This window comes from Bos taurus, chromosome 21, assembly GCF_002263795.3.
Source record: "Bos taurus isolate L1 Dominette 01449 registration number 42190680 breed Hereford chromosome 21, ARS-UCD2.0, whole genome shotgun sequence".
NCBI lineage: Eukaryota > Metazoa > Chordata > Mammalia > Artiodactyla > Bovidae > Bos > Bos taurus.
This window is the reverse complement of record NC_037348.1, coordinates 26,397,545-26,420,520: the sequence shown is the minus strand read 5'-3', so window position 1 is coordinate 26,420,520 and position 22,976 is coordinate 26,397,545. Positions and strand designations below refer to the sequence as shown.

General features: G+C 41.3%; 1 protein-coding gene across 13 annotated transcripts in view; it reads right to left on the bottom strand.

Moving 5' to 3' along the window:
- The window catches only part of ARNT2 (aryl hydrocarbon receptor nuclear translocator 2), a 204,009-nt gene that overhangs the window by 38,990 nt on the left and 142,043 nt on the right, over positions 1 to 22,976 (bottom strand). For all 13 annotated transcript variants that reach the window (XM_059879103.1, XM_024981868.2, XM_024981869.2 and 10 more), the window contains 3 exon segments: positions 15,448 to 15,524; positions 4,488 to 4,622; positions 1,941 to 2,015 (listed from right to left, as the gene is read on the bottom strand). In XM_059879103.1, the coding sequence (XP_059735086.1) occupies positions 1,941 to 2,015; positions 4,488 to 4,622; positions 15,448 to 15,524 (287 nt within the window).

The window sequence follows — 22,976 nt, the reverse complement described above, 5'->3', positions numbered from 1 at the left end:
GATTTCCCAGGCAAGACAACTGGAGTGCATTTCCGTTTTCTTCTCCAGGGGATCTTTCCAACCCAGGCATCAAACCCATGTCTCCTGCATTAGCAGGCAGATTCTTTGCCACTGAGCCACCTGGAAAGCCCAAGGAAGCTGTTGCAAAACTCAAAATACATGGCCTGGGCAAGGTCAGTAAGAACAAGAGAGGGAGAAGAGGGCAGGTTACTGGTGTCTTTTGAGGGGGGCTGGAGTCAGGAGGACCGATTGGGCAGGATGTGGGAGATCAAGGGAACGGTGAAGACTTTTTCTTGGTTTCTGACCTTTGTATCCAGAAGACCAGTGGTACAAAGGAGACTGGGGGCTGTGAGAAGAGAGTGGAGCACTGTGTTGGAAGGTTCCTGGGCACTCAAGTGCAGGTGTGGGCTAGGTATCTGCACATCCGCAGGTGATGATCTGGACTGAACTCATCCAGTAGGTAAAATCACCTGGATACTAGAGAGAAGGAGAGAAGGCACCAGGAACAGAGCCCTAGAGTATCACGGCTTGAAGATGCAGGCAGAGACGAAGGATGGACAACAAAGCAGTCTAACAGGTGGAAAGGTAACCAGGAGCTGGTGATATTTGGGAAGAACAGAGCAGCAGGGCACAAGTCGGGTCATGTGATCTGCATGCACAGGTGTGGTGTAACTGGAGCCCTAGGTCTGTGCATGCAGACAGCTCCATGCCTTTCACAAGACAGCTCAGTGTCGGAGGCGCTCATTCTGAACCACTTGCAAAGCAGAATGTCAAGGACTTATTCTCTCAGATGAATGACAAACCATGATTCCCTCTTAAAAAGCAATTCAAAGGCCCTTCTTCTGTAACATCACCCATCCTTTTCCCTGCAGGGGCTGAAGCGAGTCCTTGGAACCCTTCGAGGAACTGGCTCTCTCTCTCCTCCCAGGTGGACCCGGGCTCAAGAGGGGGCAGGTCCACAGTGATAGTCCCGCTTCTGTCACTCCCTACCCATGTGACCTTATGGAATTCATGAAGCTTCACCTGACTCTCCTGTAGCACGAGGATAATCACACCCACTCCTGTGACTGTTGTGAAGTTTCAGGAAGCAGTGTGTGCAAAAGGGGTTTCCACACTGCCTGGAACATAGTAGGTGCTCAGTAAACAGCATCTAATTCTAACGATGCTCTGGATGCAGTGAGCATTTCTCTCAGTGGCCTTTCTCTCAGACCTCCACGGTCATCCTCGGTCCTTCTCTCTCCTTCACTGTCTCTATTCACATTGTCAGCATCGCTACCCAGCAACCACCTCCTCTGCTGCTCCTGCCCCAGTTCTGGTCTCATCATTAGGGCAACCGAAGCAGCCTTCTGATTTGTCTTTTGTTCCATTTATTTCGCATCCTTGTCTCTTCCACATACCTGGGCTGCCAAAACGGTTTTTCAAAAACATCGCTCCACTTCAAATCCTCAAGGGAATTCTCACTTAAACGATTCAGGAGAGAATTTAAGTTTCCTGGTGATAGCACATGAGGCCCTTCGGAATCTGGCCTCTTCTTTGACCACTGCCCACCTCCTCCCTACAAGCCGGCCAGTGTCGCTCTAGCCATGAGGAACTACTTAAAACTCTCCCAACAGGCTGTGCTCTTCTTTGCATCTCTGGTGCTGGCCCCTTGTCTAGAATGTTCTGTCATTTCTTCTCTGCTCATCTGTTAAGACCCATCCTGATTGTTGCCTCGCCTTGGAGACTGTTGCTCACCCTGTCAATCTTGTCCTCCTTTGCTCTTCTCTCAAGACATGGAAATTCCTTACTGATGGTCTGCCCTCCCCACTGGACTGCGAGCTCCTTCATTCCAGGGGCCCTCTGATGCCTTGGAGAGGGGGTCCCTGCCTGCCTGGGACACGGAAGGACCACATCCACGTGTACCCGGCTCCTACATCAGCTGGAAATGAACATTCATGTACCTGCTGGAAACTCTCCCGAAGATGGCTCTGATCCTCAGAGTGGCAGAACTCCAAAATGTCCTTTCCTAGAAGGTCCTAAAGAGAGAGAGACAAGCTTTAATACTCCCCAACCCCACATTTCATTGTTTATATATCACTGTTAGACAAGAGTGTTCACATACATCCCCTTCAACTCATCTCCTTTAGCTCACACCATCATAAGGGGGAAAAAGTGGATGGAAATGTTCTCCTTGAGCGATTAAGGAGCTGGCATCTGGTGCTCCATCCTCAGTGCCTCTGGCATGTTCAGTACTGACTTCTAATTTTGCTAAGGCACTAAAGCAGCAGCTTCAGAATGCAATTTTATTTCTGTTTGCCTTGGAAAGGCAGAATGTACAGGCGAGCTCTAATAAACATTTTAATAAACATGAAAGGAACACAAGTGGTAGCATGAAGATGGACGTGTAGCCTATGGAACCCGGAATCGTTTAAATGGGGGGACTGCAGCTCTCTTGTGCCTGGAGAAAAGCAGTTATCATAAAATAGCTAAACTTGTTAAGTCTGTTGACTACCTACCTTCGTTCATCTATGTTTTACTCAAAGGACCCAGAGTTAACCCCAAACAAAAGTGTTTTGCAATGAAACCAACTGGAATGAGAGAAACCGTCCAAAAGCAAATGGGTTATAGGAAACTGGTCCAGTTGGAAGTATCTTCAGCAGCAAAGAGTTTCAACAAAGTCATCGATCAGAACCCAAATCAGCAAATGGCCTCAGTGGGTGCTGACGCTGACAGGGGAAAGGAGTCTTATCGGTGCCAAGAAACACCTAGATCCAGATGCCCATGGAAGGTAGCCGGCGGATAAATGAATCTGGCTGGAAACAGAAGTCATCAGAGGTCACAGTGAATTTGGAAAGAGATTAATTTCCCCCTTTATTCCATCCCAGTATTCTGAGGTTTACATCAGTCTAGAGATGAAGAATTCAATGAATGGTTCCCATATTTCAATTTAGTCTGTTTCTAGTTATAAAATAGACATGTAATTAAAAAAAAACCCGTCAATGTCACCCAAACTCTGTTTCTCAGAACAAAGATTCTTTTTCTTCTTTCCTTTTTGTTCAAATGCTTTTTATATTGGAAGAAATTTAAATCTACAGAAAAGTTGAAAGGGTAGTGTAATTCACACCTGTGGGTCGTTTTAACTGGATTCATCCACTGTCAGTATTTTGCCACATTTGCATTTTTCTCTTTCTTTCACATATATGCAAATATAAATGTATAAGTGAAACATAAAAAGTAAATACAAATGAAATATCATACCTATGCACAAATATATCTAAAATATATTTATATATATATTATTTTAAAATACATTTAAAATATATTTATATATTTAATTTTTTGTTGAATCATTTGAAAACAATTAGTAGGAATCACGACACTCCTGATATATGAAATATGTGTCTCTTTGCGACCCCATGGTCTGTTCATGGAATTTTCTAGGCAAGAACAGTAGAGTAGATTGCTATTCCCTTCTCCAGGGGATCTTCCTGACCCAGGGAATTGAACCAGGGTCTCCTGCATTGCAGGCAGAATTTTTAGCATCTGTGCTAGCAGGGAAGCCCCATATAAATGACATTTTCTTACAAATCCATAATGTACCATATTATACCTTAAAAGATCAATTTGATAAAATCACCTAACATATTAACATTTCCTCACTTGTCTCCCAGTTGTCCTTTATAGCTATACATCTTCAGGCTGAGGACACAAGGAAGGCTTTTACATTGAATACTGTTATTTTATCTCTTTGGTTTATCTTAATTTGGAACAATCTCTCCTGACTTTTGGTATTTCTTGTGATTTTTGTATTTTTCCACTTTCTTAAAAAAAGACCTTGAAAATGTGCCTCCTGTAAAAAGAGGATCCATATACATTTGAGAAACAAATGGTGAGACAAAATTCAGGGAACATCTTTAAGACATTTCAGGGTCTTTCACATGAATATACTTTTAAAGTTTCTAAGGAGATTTCCTGTTTGGTATTCATCAAAATTAATTGATAAGAGAGTCTCTTTTTCATAGAACATCTTAATTCTAGTTTGAGAAAAATCTAGAGCTAGATTAAACAAAATGGTTAGCACAAAAAATGGAGAGTTAATTTTAAGCAGTGCAGTTGCATACAATAACCTTTTTTGCTTTGGAAGGCCATTACCCAGGCAAGGAGATGGATTTTTATGCTGTGTTTCCCTGTATCATCACTGTATTATATCCTGAACAAATGAGGTAGGTGCATTTTAAAAGTGAAACTGTTAATCGATCAGTCGTGTCCGACTCTTTGTGACCCCGTGGTCTATTGTCTGCCAGGCTCCTCTCCATGGGATTCTCCAGGGAAGAATACTGGATTGGGTTGCCATGCCCTTCTCCAGCGGATCTTCCTAACCCAGGGATTGAACCCAGGTATCCTGCATTGCAGGCAGATTCTTTACCATCTGAGCTACCAGGGAAGCCCAGGTGCATTTTAAATGAAACTAAATCTCTAGCCTACTCCCTGAGCTCAAAACCACCTACCTGAGGCTGGTAGCCAATCACACTAATGCATCTTGGGTCCACAAACGTGATGATCCCATCAGAGTTATGCCGTGATAAGAATTCCGTGGGCACTGACATCCCACTCATGTCCATGCACACAGGAGAGCTGGTCACCTGGAATGGAGAAATCCACAGGGAGGAAGTTTTAACAGGACAGAGACGGTGATGGAGACTGAGTTAGAGAACAATCCACGTGGATTTAATTTCACAGATCCTTCCAGGTCCTGAGTACAATGAGTTCAAAATGTTTGACAATATATGCAGGAGAGGGTGTGGAGAAAAGGGAACCTTCCTCCATTGTTGGTGGGAATGTAAATTGGTGCGAACAGTAGGGAGGTTCCTTAAAAAAACTAAAAATAAAACTACCGTATGACCCAGGAATCCCACTCCTGGGCATATACCCTGAGAAAACCATAATTCAAAAGATACATACAGTGGACAGCAAATAGGGAATTAATTACGGGCTAGATTGCTCACTCCTGTTTTGATTCCCCCTCTTCTCCTCCTGCTCACCTCTATCACCCTCCTCCCTCTTCTCTTCTCTACGTAACTCTGTGAACCTCTCTGGGTGTCCCTCACTGTGGAAAATCTTTTCACCATTAACCTAGATGTTTTGTCATTGGTGCTATATGGATGGAGAAGTCTTGAGGTTACTGTAAGAATAACTGAAAGCCAGAGGCAGGAGGCTTAAATCCAAAACTTGAGAACACCAGAAAACTCCTGACTCCAGGGAACATTTATCAACAAAAGCTCATCCTACACTGAAACCAAGTTCCACCCAAGAGCCAACAAGTTTCAGAGCAAGACATACCAAGCTAACTCTCCAACAACACAGGAACTTAACCCTGAGCACAAAAATACAGACAGCCAAAAGTCACACCAAACCCATTGACTACCTCAACACTCACTACTGGACACTTCACTGCACTCCAGAGAGAAGAGATCCAGCTCCACCCACTAGAACACCAACGCAAGCTTCCCTAACCAGGAAGCCTTGACAAGCCACTCGTCCAACCCCACCCACAGGGAGCAACCTCCACAATAAAGAGCAACCACAAACTTCCAGCATATAGAAAGGCCACCCCAAACACAGCAACCTAAACAAGATGAAAAGCAGAGAAATATTCAGCAGGTAAAGGGACATGATAAAAGCCCACCAAACCAAACAGAAAAGGAGGAGAGAGGGAGTCTACCTGAAAAAGAATTCAGAATAATGATAATAAAAATGATCCAAAATCTTGAAAACAAAATGGAGTTACAGATAAATAGTCTAGAGACAAGGATTGAGAAGATGCAAAAAAAGTTTAACAAGGACCTAGAAGAAATAAAAAAGAGTCAATCAATAATGAATAATACAATAACTGAGATCAAAAGCACTCTGGAGGGAACCAACAGTAGAATAACTGAGGCAAAGATAGGATAAGTGAGGTGGAAGATAGAATGGTGGAAATAAATGAAGCAGAGAAGAAAAAAGAAAAAAGAATTAAAAGAAATGAGGACAACCTCAGAGACCTCTGGGACAATGTTAAACACCCCAACATTCGAATCTTAGGAGTCCCAGAAGAAGAAGACAAAAAGAAAGTCCATGAGAAAATAACTTGAGGAGATAATAGTTGAAAACTTCCCTAAAATGGGGAAGGAAATAGCCACCCAAGTCCAAGAAACCCAGAGAGTCCCAAATAGGATAAACCCAAGGCGAAACACCCCAAGACACATATTAATCAAATTAACAAAGATCAAACACAAAGAACAAATATTAAAAGCAGCAAGGGAAAAACAACAAATAACTCACAAGGGGATCCCCATAAGGATAACAGCTGATCTTTCAATAGAAACTCTTCAGGCCAGAAGGGAATGGCAGGACATACTTAAAGCGATGAAAGAGAAAAACCTACAACCCTGATTACTGTACCCAGCAAGGATCTCATTCAAATATGAAGGAGAAATCAAAAGCTTTACAGACAAGCAAAAGCTGAGAGAATTCAGCACCACCAAACCAGCTCATCAACAAATACTAAAGGATCTTCTCTAGACAGGAAACCCAGGAAAGGTTTATAAACTCGAACCCAAAACAACAAAGCAAATGGCAATAGGATCATATTTATCAATAATTACCTTAAATGTAAATGGGTTGAATGCCCCAACCAAAAGACAAAGACTGGCTGAATGGATACAAAAACAAGACCCCTATATATGCTGTCTACAAGAGACCCACCTCAAACCAAGGGACACATATAGACTGAAAGTGAAGGGCTGGAAAAAGATATTTCATGCAAATGGAGACCAAAAGAAAGCAGGAGTAGCAATACTCATATCAGATAAAATAGACTTTGAAATAAAGGCCGTGAAAAGAGACAAAGAAGGACACTACATAATGATCAAAGGATCAATCAAAGAAGAAGATATAACAATTATAAATATATATGCACTCAACATAGGAGCACCACAATATGTAAGGCAAATGCTAACAAGTATGAAAGGGAAAATTAACAGTAACACAATAATAGTGGGAAACTTTAATACCCCACCCACACCTATGGATAGATCAACTAAACAGAAAATTAGCAAGGAAACACAAACTTTAAATGATACAATGGACCAGCTAGACCTAATTGATATCTATAGGACATTTCACCCTAAAACAATGAATTTCACCTTTTTCTCAGGTTCACACGGAACCTTCTCCAGGATAGATCACATCTTGGGCCATAAATCTAGCCTTGGTAAATTCAGAAAAGTTGAAATCATCTCAAGCATCATTTCTGATCACAACACGGTAAGATTAGATGTCAACTACAGGAAACTCTGGGCTGGAAGAAGCACAAGCTGGAATCAAGATTGCTGGGAGAAATATCAATAACCTCAGATATGCAGATGACACCACCCTTATTGCAGAAAGTGAAGAGAAACTAAAAAGCCTCTTGACAAAAGTGAAAGAGGAGAGTGAAAAAGTTGGCTTAAAGCTCAACATTCAGAAAACTAAGATCATGGCATCTGGTCCCATCACTTCATGGCAAATAGATGGGGAAACAGTGGAAACAGTGTCAGACTTTATTTTTTTTGGCTCCAAAATCACTGCAGATGGTGATTGCAGCCATGAAATTAAAAGACGCTTACTCCTTGGAAGGAAAGTTATGACCAACCTAGATAGCATATTAAAAAGAAGAGACATTACTTTGCCAACAAAGGTCCATCTAGTCAAGGCTATGGCTTTTCCAGTGGTCATGTGTGGACGTGAGAGTTGGACTGTGAAGAAAGCTGAGCACCGAAGAATTGATGCTTTTGAACTGTGGTGTTGGAGACGACTCTTGAGAGTCCCTTGGACTGCAAGGAGATCCAACCAGTCCATTCTAAAGGAGATCAGTCCTGGGTGCTCATTGGAAGGACTGATACTAACGCTGAAACTCCAATGGTTTGGCCACCTCATGCGAAGAGTTGACTCATTGGAAAAGACCCTGATGCTGGGAGGGATTGGGGGCAGGAGGAGAAGGGGATGACAGAGGATGGGATGGCTGGACGCATCACAGACTCGATGGACATGAGTTTGAGTGAACTCCAGGAGTTGGTGATGGACAGGGAGGCCTGGCGTGCTGCAATTCATGGGGTCACAAAGAGTCGGACACGACTGAGTGACTGAACTGAACTGAACAGGAAAAAGACTATTAAAAATACAAACATAAGGAGGCTAAACAACACATTTCTGAGTAACCAACAAATCACAGAAGAAATCAAAAAAGAAATAAAAATATGCATAGAAACGAATGAAAATGAAAACACAGCCCCAAACCTATGGGATTCAGAAATGGCAACCCACTCCAGTATTCTTGCCTGGAGAATCCCATGGATGGAGGGGCCTGGTGGGCTACAGTCCACGGGGTCGCAAAGAGTCGGACATGACTGAGCTACTTCACATCACATCACATCACATCAAGGGGAAGGTTCATAGCAATACAAGCCTACCTCAAGAAACAGGAAAGAAATAAAATAACCTAACTCTACACCTAAAGCACTAGAAAAGGAAGAAATGAAGCACCCCAGGGTCAGTAGAAGGAAAGAAATCATAAAAATTAGGGCAGAAATAAATGCAAAAGAAACAAAGTAGATCATAGCCAAAATCAACAAAGCTAAAAGCCAGTTCTCTTTGAGAAGATAAATAAAATAGACAAACCATTAGCCAGACTCATCAAGGAAAAAAAGGGAAAATGATCAAATCAACAAAATTAGAAATGAAAATGGAGAAATCACAACAGACAACACAGAAATACAAAGGATCATAAGAGACTACTATCAGCAACAATATGCCAATAAAATGGACAACTTGGAAGAAATGGACAAATTCTTAGAAAAGTAAAACTTCCCAAAACTGAACCAGGAAGAAATAGAAACTCTTAACAGACCCATCACAAGCACAGAAATCGAAACTGTAATCAGAAATCTTCCAACAAACAAAAGCCCAGGACCTGATAGCTTCATAGCTGAATTCTACCAAAAGTTTAGAGAAGAGCTAACACCTATCCTACTCAAACTCTTGCAGAAAATTGCAGAGGAAGGTAAACTTCCAAACTCATTCTATGAGGCCACAATCACCTAATATCAAAATCAGACAAAGATGCCACAAAAAAAGAAAACTACAGGCCAATATCACTGATGAACATAGATGCAAAAATCCTTAAAATTCTAGCAAACAGAATCCAACAACATATTAAAAAGATCATACATCATGACCAAGTGGGCTTTATCCCAGGGATGCAAGGATTCTTTGATATTCACAAATCAACCAATGTGATACAATGCATTAACAAATTGAAAGATTAAAAACCATATGATTATCTCAACAGATGCAGAGAAAGCCTTTGACAAAATTCAACATCCATTTATGATAAAAATCCTCCAGAAAGCAGGCATAGAAGGAACATACCTCAACATAATAAAAGCCATATATGATAAACCCACAGCAAACATTATCCTCAATGGTGAAAAATTGAAAGCATTTCCCCTAAAGTCAGGAACAAAACAAGGATGCCCACTCACACCACTACTATTCAACACAGTTTTGGAAGTTTTAGCCACGGCAATCAGAGAAGAGAAAGAAATAAAAGGAATCCAGATTGGAAAAGAAGAAGTAAAACTCTCACCGTTTGCAAACCCTAAAGACTCCACCAGAAAATTATTATAGCTAATCAATGAATACAGTAAAGTCTCAGGATATAAAATTAATACACAGAAATCCCTTGCATTCCTATACACTAACAACGAGAAAACAGAAAGAGAAAGTAAGGAAACAATTCCATTCACCGTTGCAACGAAAAGAATAAAATACTTAGGAATAAATCTACCTAAAGAAACAAAAGACGTATATACAGAAAACTATAAAACACTGATGAATGAAATCAAAGATGACACAAATAGATGGAGAAATATCAGGGATCGAAAGAATCAATATAGTGAAAAGAATATACTACTCAAAGCTATCTATAGATTTAATGCAATACCTATCAAGCTACTAACAGTATTTTTCAGAGAACTAGAACAAATAATTTCACTATTTGTATGGAAACACAAAACACCTCAAATAGCCAAAGCAATCTTGAGAAAGAAGAATGGAACTGGAGGAATCAACCTGCCTGACTTCAGACTATACTACCAAGAAACAGCCATGGAGACAGTATGGTACTGGCACAAAGACAGAAACATAGATCAATGGAACAAAATAGAAAGCCCAAGAGATAAATCCACACACCTATGGAAACCTTATCTTTGACAAAGGAGGCAAGAATATACAATGGAGAAAAGACAATCTTTTTAACAAGTGGTGCTGGGAAAATTGGTCAACCACTTGTCAAAGAATGAAACTAGAACACTTTCTAACACCATACACAAAAATAAACTCAAAATGGATTAAAGATCTAAATGTAAGACCAGAAACTATAAAATTCCTAGAGGAAAACATAGGCAAAACACTCTCTGACGTAAATCATAGCAGGATCCTCTATGACCCACCTCCCAGAGTAATGGAAATAAAAGCACAAATAAACAAATGGAACCTAATTAAACTTAAAAGATTTTGCACTATGAAGGAAACTATAAGCAAGGTGAAAAGACAGCCTTCAGAATGGGAGACAATAATAGCAAATGAAGCAAGTGACAAAGAATTATTATCAAAAATATGCAAGCAACTCCTGCAGCTCAATTCCAGAAAAATAAATGACCCAATCAAAAAATGGGCCAAAGAACTAAGCAGACATTTCTCCAAAGAAGACATACAGATGGCTAACAAACACATGAAAAGATGTTCAACACCACTCATTATCAGAGAAATGCAAATCAAAACCACAATGAGGTACCATCTCACGCCAGTCAGAATGGCTGCTATCCAAAAGTCTACAAGCAATAAATGCTGGAGAGAGTGTGGAGAAAAGGGAACCCTCTTACACTGTTGGTGGGAATGCAAACTAGTATAGCCACTATGGAGAACAGTGTGGAGATTCCTTAAAAAACTGGAAATAGAACTGCCATATGACCCAGTAATCCCACGCTGGGCATACACGCCGAGGAAACCAGAATTGAAAGAGACCCATGTACCCCAATGTTCATCCCAGCACTGTTTATAATAGCCAGGACATGGAAGCAACCTAGATGTCCATCGACAGACAAATGAATAAGAAAGCTGTGGTACATATACACAATGGACTATTACTCAGCTATTAAAAAGAATGCATTTGAATCAGTTTTAATGAGGTGGATGAAACTGGAGCCTATTATACAGAGTGAAGTAAGTGAGAAAGAAAAACACCAATACAGTATATTAACACATATATATGGAATTTAGAAAGATGGTGTAATGATGACCCTATATGCGAGACAGCAGAAGAGACACAAATGTAAAGAACAGTCTTTTGGACTCTGTGGGAGAAGGCGAGGGTGGGATGATTTGAGAGAATAGCATTGAAACATGAATATTATCATATGTGAAATAGATCACCAGTCCAGGTTTGATGCATGAGACAGGGTGCTCAGGGCTGGTGCACTGAGATGACCCTGAGGGACGGGATGGGGAAGGAGGGTCAGGATGGGGAACACATGTACACCCATGGCTGATTCATGTGAATGTATGGCAAAAACTACCACAATATTGTAAAGTAATTAGCCTCCAACTAAAATAAATTTTTTAAAAAGATACATGCATCCCAATGGTCACTGCAGCACTATTTATGATAGCTGGGACATGGAAGCTAAATGTCCATTAGCAGAGGAATGAATAAAGAAGATATGGTACATGTATACAACAAAATATTACTCAGCCGTAAAAAGGAATGAAATTGTGCCATTTAGACAGGTGGATGAACCTAGAGACTTATACACAGTGAAGTAAGTCAGAAAGAGAAGAACAAATACTATATAATATCGTTTATCTGTGGAATCTAGAAAAATGGTACAGATGTGCTTGCTGGAAAAACAGAAATAGAGACACAGATGTAGAGAACAAACATACGGACACCAAAGCAGGGAAGGGAGAGTGGGATGGACTGGGAGACTGGGACTGACACTTATACACTATTCACACTACGTATAAAATAGATAACTAATGAGAACTGTATAGCACAGGAAATGATACTCACTGCTCTGTGATGACCTAAATAGTAAGGAAATCTAAAAAGGAAGAGATATATGTGCAGCTGATTCACTTTGCTGTGCAGCAAAACTAACACAACGTTACCTGAAAGCAACTATCAGTTCAGTTCAGTTCAGTTCAGTCGCTCAGTCGTGTCCGACTCTTTGCAACTCCATGAATCGCAGCACACCAGGCCTCCCTGTCCATCACCAACTCCTGGAGTTCACTCAAACTCATGTCCATTGAGTCAGTGATGCCATCCAGCCATCTCATCCTCTGTCGTCCCCTTCTCCTTCTGCCCCCAATCCCTCCCAGCATCAGGGTCTTTTCCAATGAGTCAACTCTTCGCATGAGGTGGCCAAAGTATTGGAGTTTCAGCTTTAGCATCAGTCCTTCCAATGAACACCCAGGACTGATCTCCTTTAGGATGGACTGGTTGGATCTCCTTGCAGTCCAAGGGACTTAAAATTAATTTAAAAAATAAATAAAATGTTTGAAACTGCCCTGGTCATACCTTGGACTAACTGGAACAGTGGACCACTTTCTCTACACTTCTGAGCTTCTTTTGCGACCCCATGGACTAGAGTCCACCGTGCTCTTCTGTCCATGGGATTTCCCATGCAAGAATACTGGAGCGGGTAGCCATTTCCTTCTCCATGGGATCTTCCAGGACCAGGGATTGAACCCGCTTCTCCTGCATTGGCAGGTGGATTCTTTACCATTGAGCCACCAAGGAAGCCCAAACGAGTCTAAGGCACTGATTATACTGTTGGAAATTCTACATTTGTGAACTGAATTCACTCAAGTATTCTTTCTTCCCCTGTTTGCAAGGAATAAACAATGCTTATCATGTGTTAATGAAAAAGCTTATTCATCTGTCTGAAAACAGTGAGATCCAGGAAGCCACAGACATGCAGTATCAGTGTTCTCTGAACTACATCTACTACGGCCTCACCATCAGTAACCGGAAGGCCCTCAATGCCACAGGAAGAAAGACTTAGTGGCTACTGGGTGCGCCAGACATCAAGCCAGTGGGATTTATGCATTAATACATTATTCAGAATACCTAATTCTCAAAAGATGAAAAAGACACATTTCCTGCCCTTGAGGAGTCTGCAAGGAAGAGCCTTACCCTCAACTAACTATATGAAAACAGCAAAGAAACTTAACTGACATATAAACTCGATGCTGGATGAGTAGGGAGGCGTGTGATTCATTTTGACTAAGCAGACAAGGGAGTCGTTTCACTGGATCTTGAAGGATGAGGAAACAGAAGTAAACAAGAAAAGGAGTTCTCCTGTTTAAGAAGCCTCCTTTAACAACAGGCAGAAGTAACAGCCTGTGGATGTCCACAATGGTGGGCATGTGCATGGCAGGCTTGTGGAAAGTGGATGATGTAGTTTTGGAATAGGGCATGGGAGAGGGGAGGGAGGAGACGGGGTTGTAAGGTGAGTGGGTGCTTTATCCTGCAGACCACAGGGAAACACTCACAGTGACTAGACATGGGTGCGAAACAACAAGGACTGACTGTATATACAGTACAGGGAACTATATTTGGTATCTTGTAATAACCTACAAAGGAAAAGAATTAGGAAAAATATATACAATATCACTTATATGTGGATGCTTTCGAACTGTGGTGCTGGAGAAGACTCTTGAGAATCTCTAGGACAGCAAGGAGATCCAACCAGTCAATCCTAAAGGAAATCAACCCTGAATACCCATTGGAAAGACTGATGCTGAAGCTGAAGCTCCAATACTTTGGCCACCTGATGCAAAGAGTCAACTCATTGGAAAGACCCTGATGCTGAGAAAGGCTGAGGGCAGGAGAGAAGAGGGCAGTAGAGGATAAGATGGTTGGATAGCATCACCAACTCAATGGATATGAATTTGAACAAACTCTGAGAGATAATGAAGGACAGAGGAGCCTGGTGCACTGCAGTCCATGCAGTCACAAAGAGTTGGACACGACTTAGCAACTGAAAAAAAACAAATATGTAGAATCCAGAAAAGTGGTACAGATGAACTTACTTGCAAAACAGAAATAGAGACAGAAGTAAACAACAAACTTACGGACACCAAGTAGGGTGGAATGCATTGGGAAATTGGGATTGACATATATATATTATTGATGTGCTAAATGGCTTCAGTCATGTCTGACTCTTTATGACCCTATGGACTATAGCCCACCAGGATCCTCTGACCATGGGATTCTCCAGGCAAGAATATTGGAGTGGGTTGCCATGCCCTCCTCCAGGAGATCTTCTCCACCCAGGGATCAAACCCACATCTCTTGTGTCTCCCTCATTGGCAGACGGGTTCTCGACCACCTGGGAAGCCCAATACTATGTATAAAATAGCCACCTCATGCGAAGAGTTGACTCATTGGAAAAGACTCTGATGCTGGGAGGGATTGGGGGCAGGAGGAGAAGGGGACGACAGAGGATGAGATGGCTGGATGGCATCACTGACTCGATGGACGTGAGTTTGCGTGAACTCTGGGAGATGGTGATGGACAGGGAGGCCTGGTGTGCTGCGATTCACGGGGTCACAAAGAGTCAGACATGACTGAGCAACTGAACTGAACTGAACTGAATGAGAACCTACTGTCCAGCAAAAGGAAGTCTACTCAATGCTCTGTGGTGACAGGAAGGAAACCTAAAGAAGAGGGGATATTTCTATACATAGAGCTGATTCACTTTGCTGTATAGCAGGAAAAAACATGAAATTGTTAATTCACTATCAGATCAGATCAGATCAGATCAGTCGCTCAGTAGTGTCCGACTCTTTGCGACCCCATGAATCGCAGCACGCCAGGTCTCCCTGTCCATCACCAACTCCCAGAGTTCACTGAGACTCATGTCCATCGAGTCAGTGATGCCATCCAGCCATCTCATCCTCTGTCATCCCCTTCTCCTCTTGTCCCCAACCCCTCCCAGCATCAGAGTCTTTTCCAATGAGTCAACTCTTCGCATGAGGTGGCCAAAGTACTGGAGTTTCAGCTTTAGCATAATTCACTATACTTCAATTAAAAAAAAAAAAAAAAAAACGGGTGTGATGTGAGCAGAGCTCAACTTTGCAATAACTGGTGCATATCAGGATGGGCTGACGCAGACTCTCATTGAAGTGAGAACTCTGCCGCTCGCGGGTCACAGTTCCCCCATTCTTCTCCCAAATTCAGCCTCATCTTCTCCCATAAGGTGAGACGCAGAACCCAACAATGCTAAGGACACGGGAGATGGAAAAAGTCATCCAGACCACAGACTCTTGCTCGCTGCAATAGCAAGCCCTCCTTGGAGATTAAAAAGGCAGTGACCTCCTTCTTACCTGGAGTCGTCCAATTGCCACTAGGCAATATTTACTGCCTTGTCCCACATCGGCATCTTCTTCAGGTATAGTCATTCCTGAAATGAAAGACGCCAGAGTCAGCAGCATGTCCAGGGCGACTTGAAAAGAGGTACAGGTGTCCATGATTTTACTTACATGATCAAAAATGTAGGTCCACTGTGGACCCTGCAGGGTCTAGGAAGTCAGTCAATGAATTAACCAGTCCTTTGCTCATTTCCTGCTCAGCTCTCTGCCTGATGTCTTTTGATAATTTGTTTTTCTAATATATATATATTTTTTGGTGTGGACCATTTTAAAGTCTTTATTGAATCTGTTGCACTATTGCTTCTATTTTATGTTTTGGCCCTGAGGCACACAGGATCTTTCATGAAGGATCTTTTTTAGTTGAGGCATTCGAACTGCTCGTTGCGGCCTGTCGGATCTTAGCTCCCTGACCAGGGATCGAACCTGCACCTCCTGCACTGGAAGGCGAAGTCTTAACCACTGAACCACCAGAGAAGTCCCTCTTTTGATAATTTCATGGTACATTATCATCTGCATCTATGGAAGATGCTGAAGAACTGAAGGAAGATGAAACAAATTATTCATGTATAAATTTGCAAAACTTGGCTAAAACACTTGGTTATAAGGGGTAAGAAGTATATACGGACACTTCAAATTATGGAGTGGGTTGCCAATTTTTTCTTCAGGGGATCTTCCTGACCCAGCAATCAAACCTGCGTCTCTTGGATCTCCTGCATTGGCAGGCGGATTCTTCACCACTGAGCCAAGCTCCATCTCAGCCTGCATTAAAACTGAGGTCCAAAAGGGAATGATATAGTCCATCGCATGCTGTGAGGCTTGAATGCGAGGACGGTGTGGAACCTCCCTCAGCCCAAGACCCAAATGTCAGCTTCTTTTTCACTTCCCTGACTTTACTCCTCAATTGTTGGTAGCAGGTATATTTGTGGGCTTCCCCAGTGGCTCAGTGGTAAAGAATCCACCTGCCAATTCAGGAGATGCAGGAGACACAGGTCCGATCCCCTGGGTTGGGAAGATGCCCTGGAGGAGAGCATGGCAACCCACTCCAGTATTCTTGCTTGGGAAATCCCATGGACAGAGGAGCCTGGTGGGCCACAGTCCACGGGGTCGCAAAGATTTGGACATGAATTAGGTGACTGAGCACGCATGCACAGTGTATTGGTGGACAAAGAGAACAGTGGGTTCAGATACACCTTTGCCACACAAGGATGAGGGTACTATGCTACAGTCCAGAACAGGAAGCAGAGGAGACAGTGAGTGGTGGGAAGAACCCTTGAATCCAGTCAGGATGAAAAAATCATGTTTTTCTGTTCTACTCTGTAGAAGGAGGGATTCTGCAGGGCGAGGCTGTTACTGGCTGATCCCTGAGACTATCTGCCTAGAGACACCACAGTTCATTTGCTGATTCATTCTTCACCCCACCAGTGTTGAGTGAGAGCTTTTGTATATTTTTAAAAGTAGTCACAAATGCTCTTTATGTACCTTCTATCAAGACTTGAAGTTAGATTTCCTTGAGACTACTTTGATCAATGAAATAAGTGGAAGTGATGCTCTTTGGCTTCTAGACAATGAGCCCCAGACATTGTGGAGCAGAGGCAGGTCATCCATATTGCACCCTGTCTCCATCCCTAGCCCACAGAATCTGAGTATAATAAAATGGTGGTGGTTTTATCAACAAAATGCATGAGTGTGTGCTAAGTCACTTCAGTCGTGTCCAACTCTTTGCGACCCCATGAACTATAGGCCACCAGACTCCTCTGTCCATGGGATTCTCCAGGCAAGAATACTGGAGTGGGTCGTCATGCCCTCCTTTCAGAGCATCTCCCCTAATCCAGAGATCGAAAGCTCTTACATCTCTTGCAGTAGCAGGCAGGTTCTTTACCACTAGTGCCACCTGGGAAGCCCTGTTTTATCATCAAAATAAAATGTCTCAATTAGAAGCTGCATCAGGAATTCTCCAGTGGTCCAGTTAAGACTCTGCCTTCCAATGCAGGGAGCTTGAGTTCAGTCTCTGGCCAAGAAACCAAGATCCCACATGCTATGTGGTGCGGTCGATAAATAAATAAATGTAATTATTTTAAAAATTAAAAAAAAAAAAGAAGGTGCATCAGCCTAGACGTGCAGAGGAGAAGACTTAATGGGAGCCAAAGATACAAGTCCTTTAAGTGTATAAAAACTACATCATATATATATATATAATATATATTATATTATAAAGTGTATAAAGAGTACATTATGCTAAATGCTGGGCTGGACAAGCTGAAATCAAGATTTCTGGGAGAAATATCAATAACCTCAGATATGCAGATGACACCACCCTTATGGCAGAAAGTGAAGAGGAATTAAATAACTTCTTGATAAAAGTGAAACAGGAAAGTGAAAAAGCTGACTTAAAACTTAACATTCAAAAATCAAAGATCATGGCATCCGGTCCCATCTCTTCGTGGCAAATAGATGGGGAAACTATGAAAACAGTGACAGACTTTATTTTCTTGGGCGCCAAAATCACTCCAGTTGGTGACCAGAGCCATGAAATGAGAAGATGCTTGCTCCTTGGAAGAAAAACTATGACCGACCTAGACAGCATCTAGACCAACCTAGAAAGTAGAGACATTACTTTGCTGACAAAGGTCCATCTAGTCAAAGCTATGGTTTTTCCAGTAGTCATGTAGGGATGTGATAGTTGGACTATAAAGAAAGCTGAGTGCTGAAGAATTCATGCTTTTGAACTGTTGTATCGGAGAAGACTCTTAATCCCTTGGACTGCAAGGAGATCAAACTAGTCAATCCTAAAGGAAATCAGTCCTGAATATTCATTGGAAGGACTGATGCTGAAGCTGAAGCTCCAATACTTGGGCCACCTGATGGGAAGAACTGACTCATTGGAAAAGATTCTGATGCTGGGAAAGATTGAAGGCAGGAGGAGACGGGGATGACAGAGGATGAGATGGTTGGATGGCATCACCAATTAGATGGACATGAGTTTGAGCAAGCTCCGGGAGTTGGTGATGGACAGGGAAGCCTGGAGTGCTACAGTCCATGGGGTCACAAAGAGCTGGACATGACTGAGTGACTGAACTGAAGTGTATAAATAGCCTCCTTTGTAAGAATGCATTTTAATACACCAGCTAAAATTATGTTACCATAATTTGGCTTTGCAGAAATGAAGTGGAAAGTTGCAACTTATTAAATAAATAGTTTTGGTCTTAATGTAGGCAGGTAATCTTTAGTTGTGAGTGACAGCCAAGTAAGTGTTTGTGAAATATCCAGAAAATTCTTCAGTAAACCCAAACTTCCTTAAAGAAATTGATTTATGTGCCTGTCTCAAGGTTCTCCTCAGGATGCTGGGCTCAGTTTTCCCATGGAAGGGCTGGCACCTAAAACACTGGGGCTGAATATCTGCATAGGTGGCTCTGACACAACCCCATGAGCAGCCGTAGGGACCCCAGTGCCAAGGAAGCTGTGATCATCACTGCTCAGACTACCAGGATCTGGAGGAGGCTGTGGGTGACCACAGGAAGGCAGGGGTGGGCTCTGGCAGCAGCTGACGGAAAGGATTCAGGATCAAGCTCTCACATGCTTTCCTGACCAAAAGCCTCTGACAGGGAAATGATGTGTAATCTTCAGATTATCATCCAGATATCTGGATGTTCTCTATTTTCCAAACGTTTGGGTAATATTCTCAAGTAATAGATGATCTTTTAAAATGGTTTTGACGGTTAGTACTCATCAATAAAAAGACAAATATAGCCCCAATTGACAAAAGGGCAAAGGATGTGAACATTACTCCAAAGGAAGTATACAAATGGTTAGTAAGCATATGGAAAGATACTCAACATCGTTAGTCATAAGGGAAATGCAAGTCACTACCATAATGAGAGTACTTCATATCCCTTAGGATGGGCTACAATTTTTTTTAAATGCAATAACAAGTGCTGGTGGAGATGTGGAGAAACGAACCGTCAAATACTGCTGGTGGGAATGTAAAATGGTGCAGTCGGTTTGGAAAACAATCTGGCAGTTTCTCAAAGGGCTAAACGTTGAGCTACCATACACCCCAGAAATTCCACTCCTAGGTGTGCACCCAAAAGAAATGAAAACATATGTCCACTAACATATGTCCATGTGTACATAGATGTTCACAGCAACAACAGCCCCAAAGTGGAAACAACCATGATATCTGTTAAGGGATGAATGGATAAACAAAATGTGGCAGATCCAGATACTAGTCTATTATTGGGCAATAAAAAAGAAAATACTGACACCTGTTATAATATGGATAAATCTTGACAATATCATGCTAAGTGAAAGAAATCCATCACAGAAAGTCACATATTACATGAGTCTATTTATGTGAAACGTCCAGAACAGGCAATTCCATAAGATCAAACAAGTAGATTAGTGGTTGTCTAGGATTTGGGGGGAAACAGGAGTAACTGCTAACTGCTAATAGGTGTGCAATTTCTTTCTGGGATAACGAATATATTTTAAAACTAACTGCAATGATATAGTTGTAAAACTATGTGAATACACTCCAAACCACTGAATGGTACACTTTAATTTGTACACTTTGTGATACATGAATTATATTTCAGTGCAGCTGGTATATAAACAATATTTTGAAAAAAAGGGGGGGTAGAAATAAGGGGAGTAAAAAGCCACCTACCAAAAGAATATAAAAAAATGATGTCTTGGTATATTTCTGGCCAGTCTTTCTGAAGCAAATTTAGAAGACTATATGATACCATTTTTTATTTTGGCCACACCATGCAGCATCTTAGCTCCCTGACAAGGGACAGAATCCATGTCCCCTGCAGTGGACACACAGAGTCTAAACCACTGGATCTCAGGAAAGACCCTAGAAAACTATAGATAAATAAAAGATAAATATTAAAATTAACCTTGATTACAGTAAAATCCTTATGTCCTTTACTGTGTGTATATGTGTGTAATAAAATATCTTTTTTTCCTTATATATTGTTTTATAACCTGCTTTGGAAACTTTTCAGCTTATTGAGAAATATTTATGTGTTTTCATCTTTCCTCTGTATGGATGTGCTGTGATTTCTGTAACTCCATCTCTCTAATACTAGTGCATTTTATTTTCCCCCAGTTTTTCACATGCGCAAGAAATACAATCCCATGCATCCTTCTACACAAAATCTTAGAGCATATCAATGAGTTCTTTAGCATATAAATCCTTGGAATGAAACTGCCATCTCAGAGAGTATACATGGTATTTTATTATTAGTTATATTTGCTTTTCTTTGAACATATATTTGTTTTCCATTTGGTCTTTTATGGACAGCCTGTACACAATTTTGCCATACAAAAGTTCTGTTTGTGGGTTTTTTCCTCATTTATTTAAAAAGTTTTGTGATGTATTAAGAATACAGGTGGGTCTCTCACAGACTTAGAGAATGAGCTTATGGTGGCTGGGGCAGGGGGAAGGATGGGGGAAGAGACAGGGAGTTTGGAATGGACATGTGCACACTGCCATATTTAAAATGGATAACCAACAAGAACTACTGTGTACAGCACAGGGAACTCTGCTCAGCATTCTATGGCAGTCTGGATGGGAGGGAAGTTTGGGGGAGAGTGGATACATGTATATGTATGGCTGAGTCCCTCTGCAGTCCACCTGAAACTATCACAACACTGTTAACTGGCTATACTCAATACAAATAGTTTTTTTTTTAAAGAATATATGTGGGTCTCATTTAAGTTATTTTTTTATGTTTTTCTTTCCTTTAAAGTGTTTTCTTCATTTATTTCTACAGTATTATTAAAGTATAGATCATCAAAACTGTCCGTTTTTACTCTGGTTTTTGCCTTTGGGGGTCATTCTTTGAAAAGTACAAGCTCTATCCCAAGATCATGTAAAATATTCACTCATATGTTCATATAGCACTTTATAGTTTCACATTTACCTTTAATAAATCTGAAATTTTTGATATGCTGTATCTCATGGTTTTGCAAATGATCAGTCAGTTGTCCTCAAACTGTGCACTACTTTTTCCTTTTGAAAATGCTTCCCTCATCAAATACCACATTTCTAAAGATACTTAGGTCTGTTTTAGGTCTTTTATGTTTGTTCAATAATTGGATTTAGAAAGTTCATTGATCACATCTTAATTAGGCTTTAAAAGATATTTTCACATATAGTAAGGCGACTACTCCCAAGTACTGTTAATGACAATTTTACTAGCTACTTTTATATTTAGTGGACTATACAAATTTCAGAATTAACTTTCTTTTAAAAGAAATTCCACTGGGACAGTTATTAAAATTATATTAAATATGTAGATTGGTTTATAAAAAACTGAAATCTTCGTAATACTAAGCCTTTATATCAAAGAATACATGACTCTCCACTTAGGTATATTCATACATAATTCACACATTAGTTACATTCATATCCCTCAATATTATTTTGTAGTTTAAGAAACATTTTGCATTTCATGTTAAGGTTACTAACATGCATTTTAAAGTGTTGCTATTTTTTTAATTAATTAATTTTTTAATTGGAGGCTAATTACTTTACACTATTGTAGTGGTTTTTGCCATCAGTTCAGTTCAGTCGCTCAGTCGTGTCCGACTCTTTGCGACCCCATGAATTGCAGCACATCAGGCCTCCCTGTCCATCACCATCTCCTGGAGTTCACTCAAACTCATGTCCATCAACTCAGTGATGCCATCCAGTCATCTCATCCTCTGTCATCCCCTTCTCCTGCCCCCAATCCCTCCCAGCATCAGAGTCTTTTCCAATGAGTCAACTCTTCGCATGAGGTGGCCAAAGTACTGGAGTTTCAGCTTTAGCATCATTCCTCCCAAAGAACACCCAGGACTGATCTCCTTTAGAATGGACCGGTTGGATCTCCTTGCAGTCCAAGGGACTCTCAAGAGTCTTCTCCAACACCACAGTTCAAAAGCATCAATTCTTCGGTGCTCAGCTTTCTTCATAGTCCAACTCTCACATCCATACATGACCACTGGAAAAACCATAGCCTTGACTAGACGGACTTTGTAGGCAATGTAATGTCTCTGCTTTTCAATATGCTATGTAGGTTGGTCATAACTTTTCTTCCAAGAAGTAAGCGTCTTTTAATTTCATAGCTGCAATCACCATCTGCAGTGATTTTGGAGCCCAATTGACATGAATCACACATGGGTGTACATGTGTCCCCCATCCTGAACCTCCCCCCCCCCACCTCCCTCCCAATCCCATCCCTCAGGGTCGTCCCAGTGCACGGGCCCTGAGAGCCCTGTCTCATGCATCGAACCTGGACTGGCGATCTATTTCACATATGGTAATATACATGTTTCAATGCTGTTCTCTCAAATCATCCCACCCTCGCCTTCTCCCACAGAGTCCAAAAGTCTGTGCTTTATCTCTGTGTCTCTTTTGCTGTCTCGCATATAGGGTCATCATTACACCATCTTTTTAAATTCCATATATATGTGTTAATATACTATATTGGTGTTTT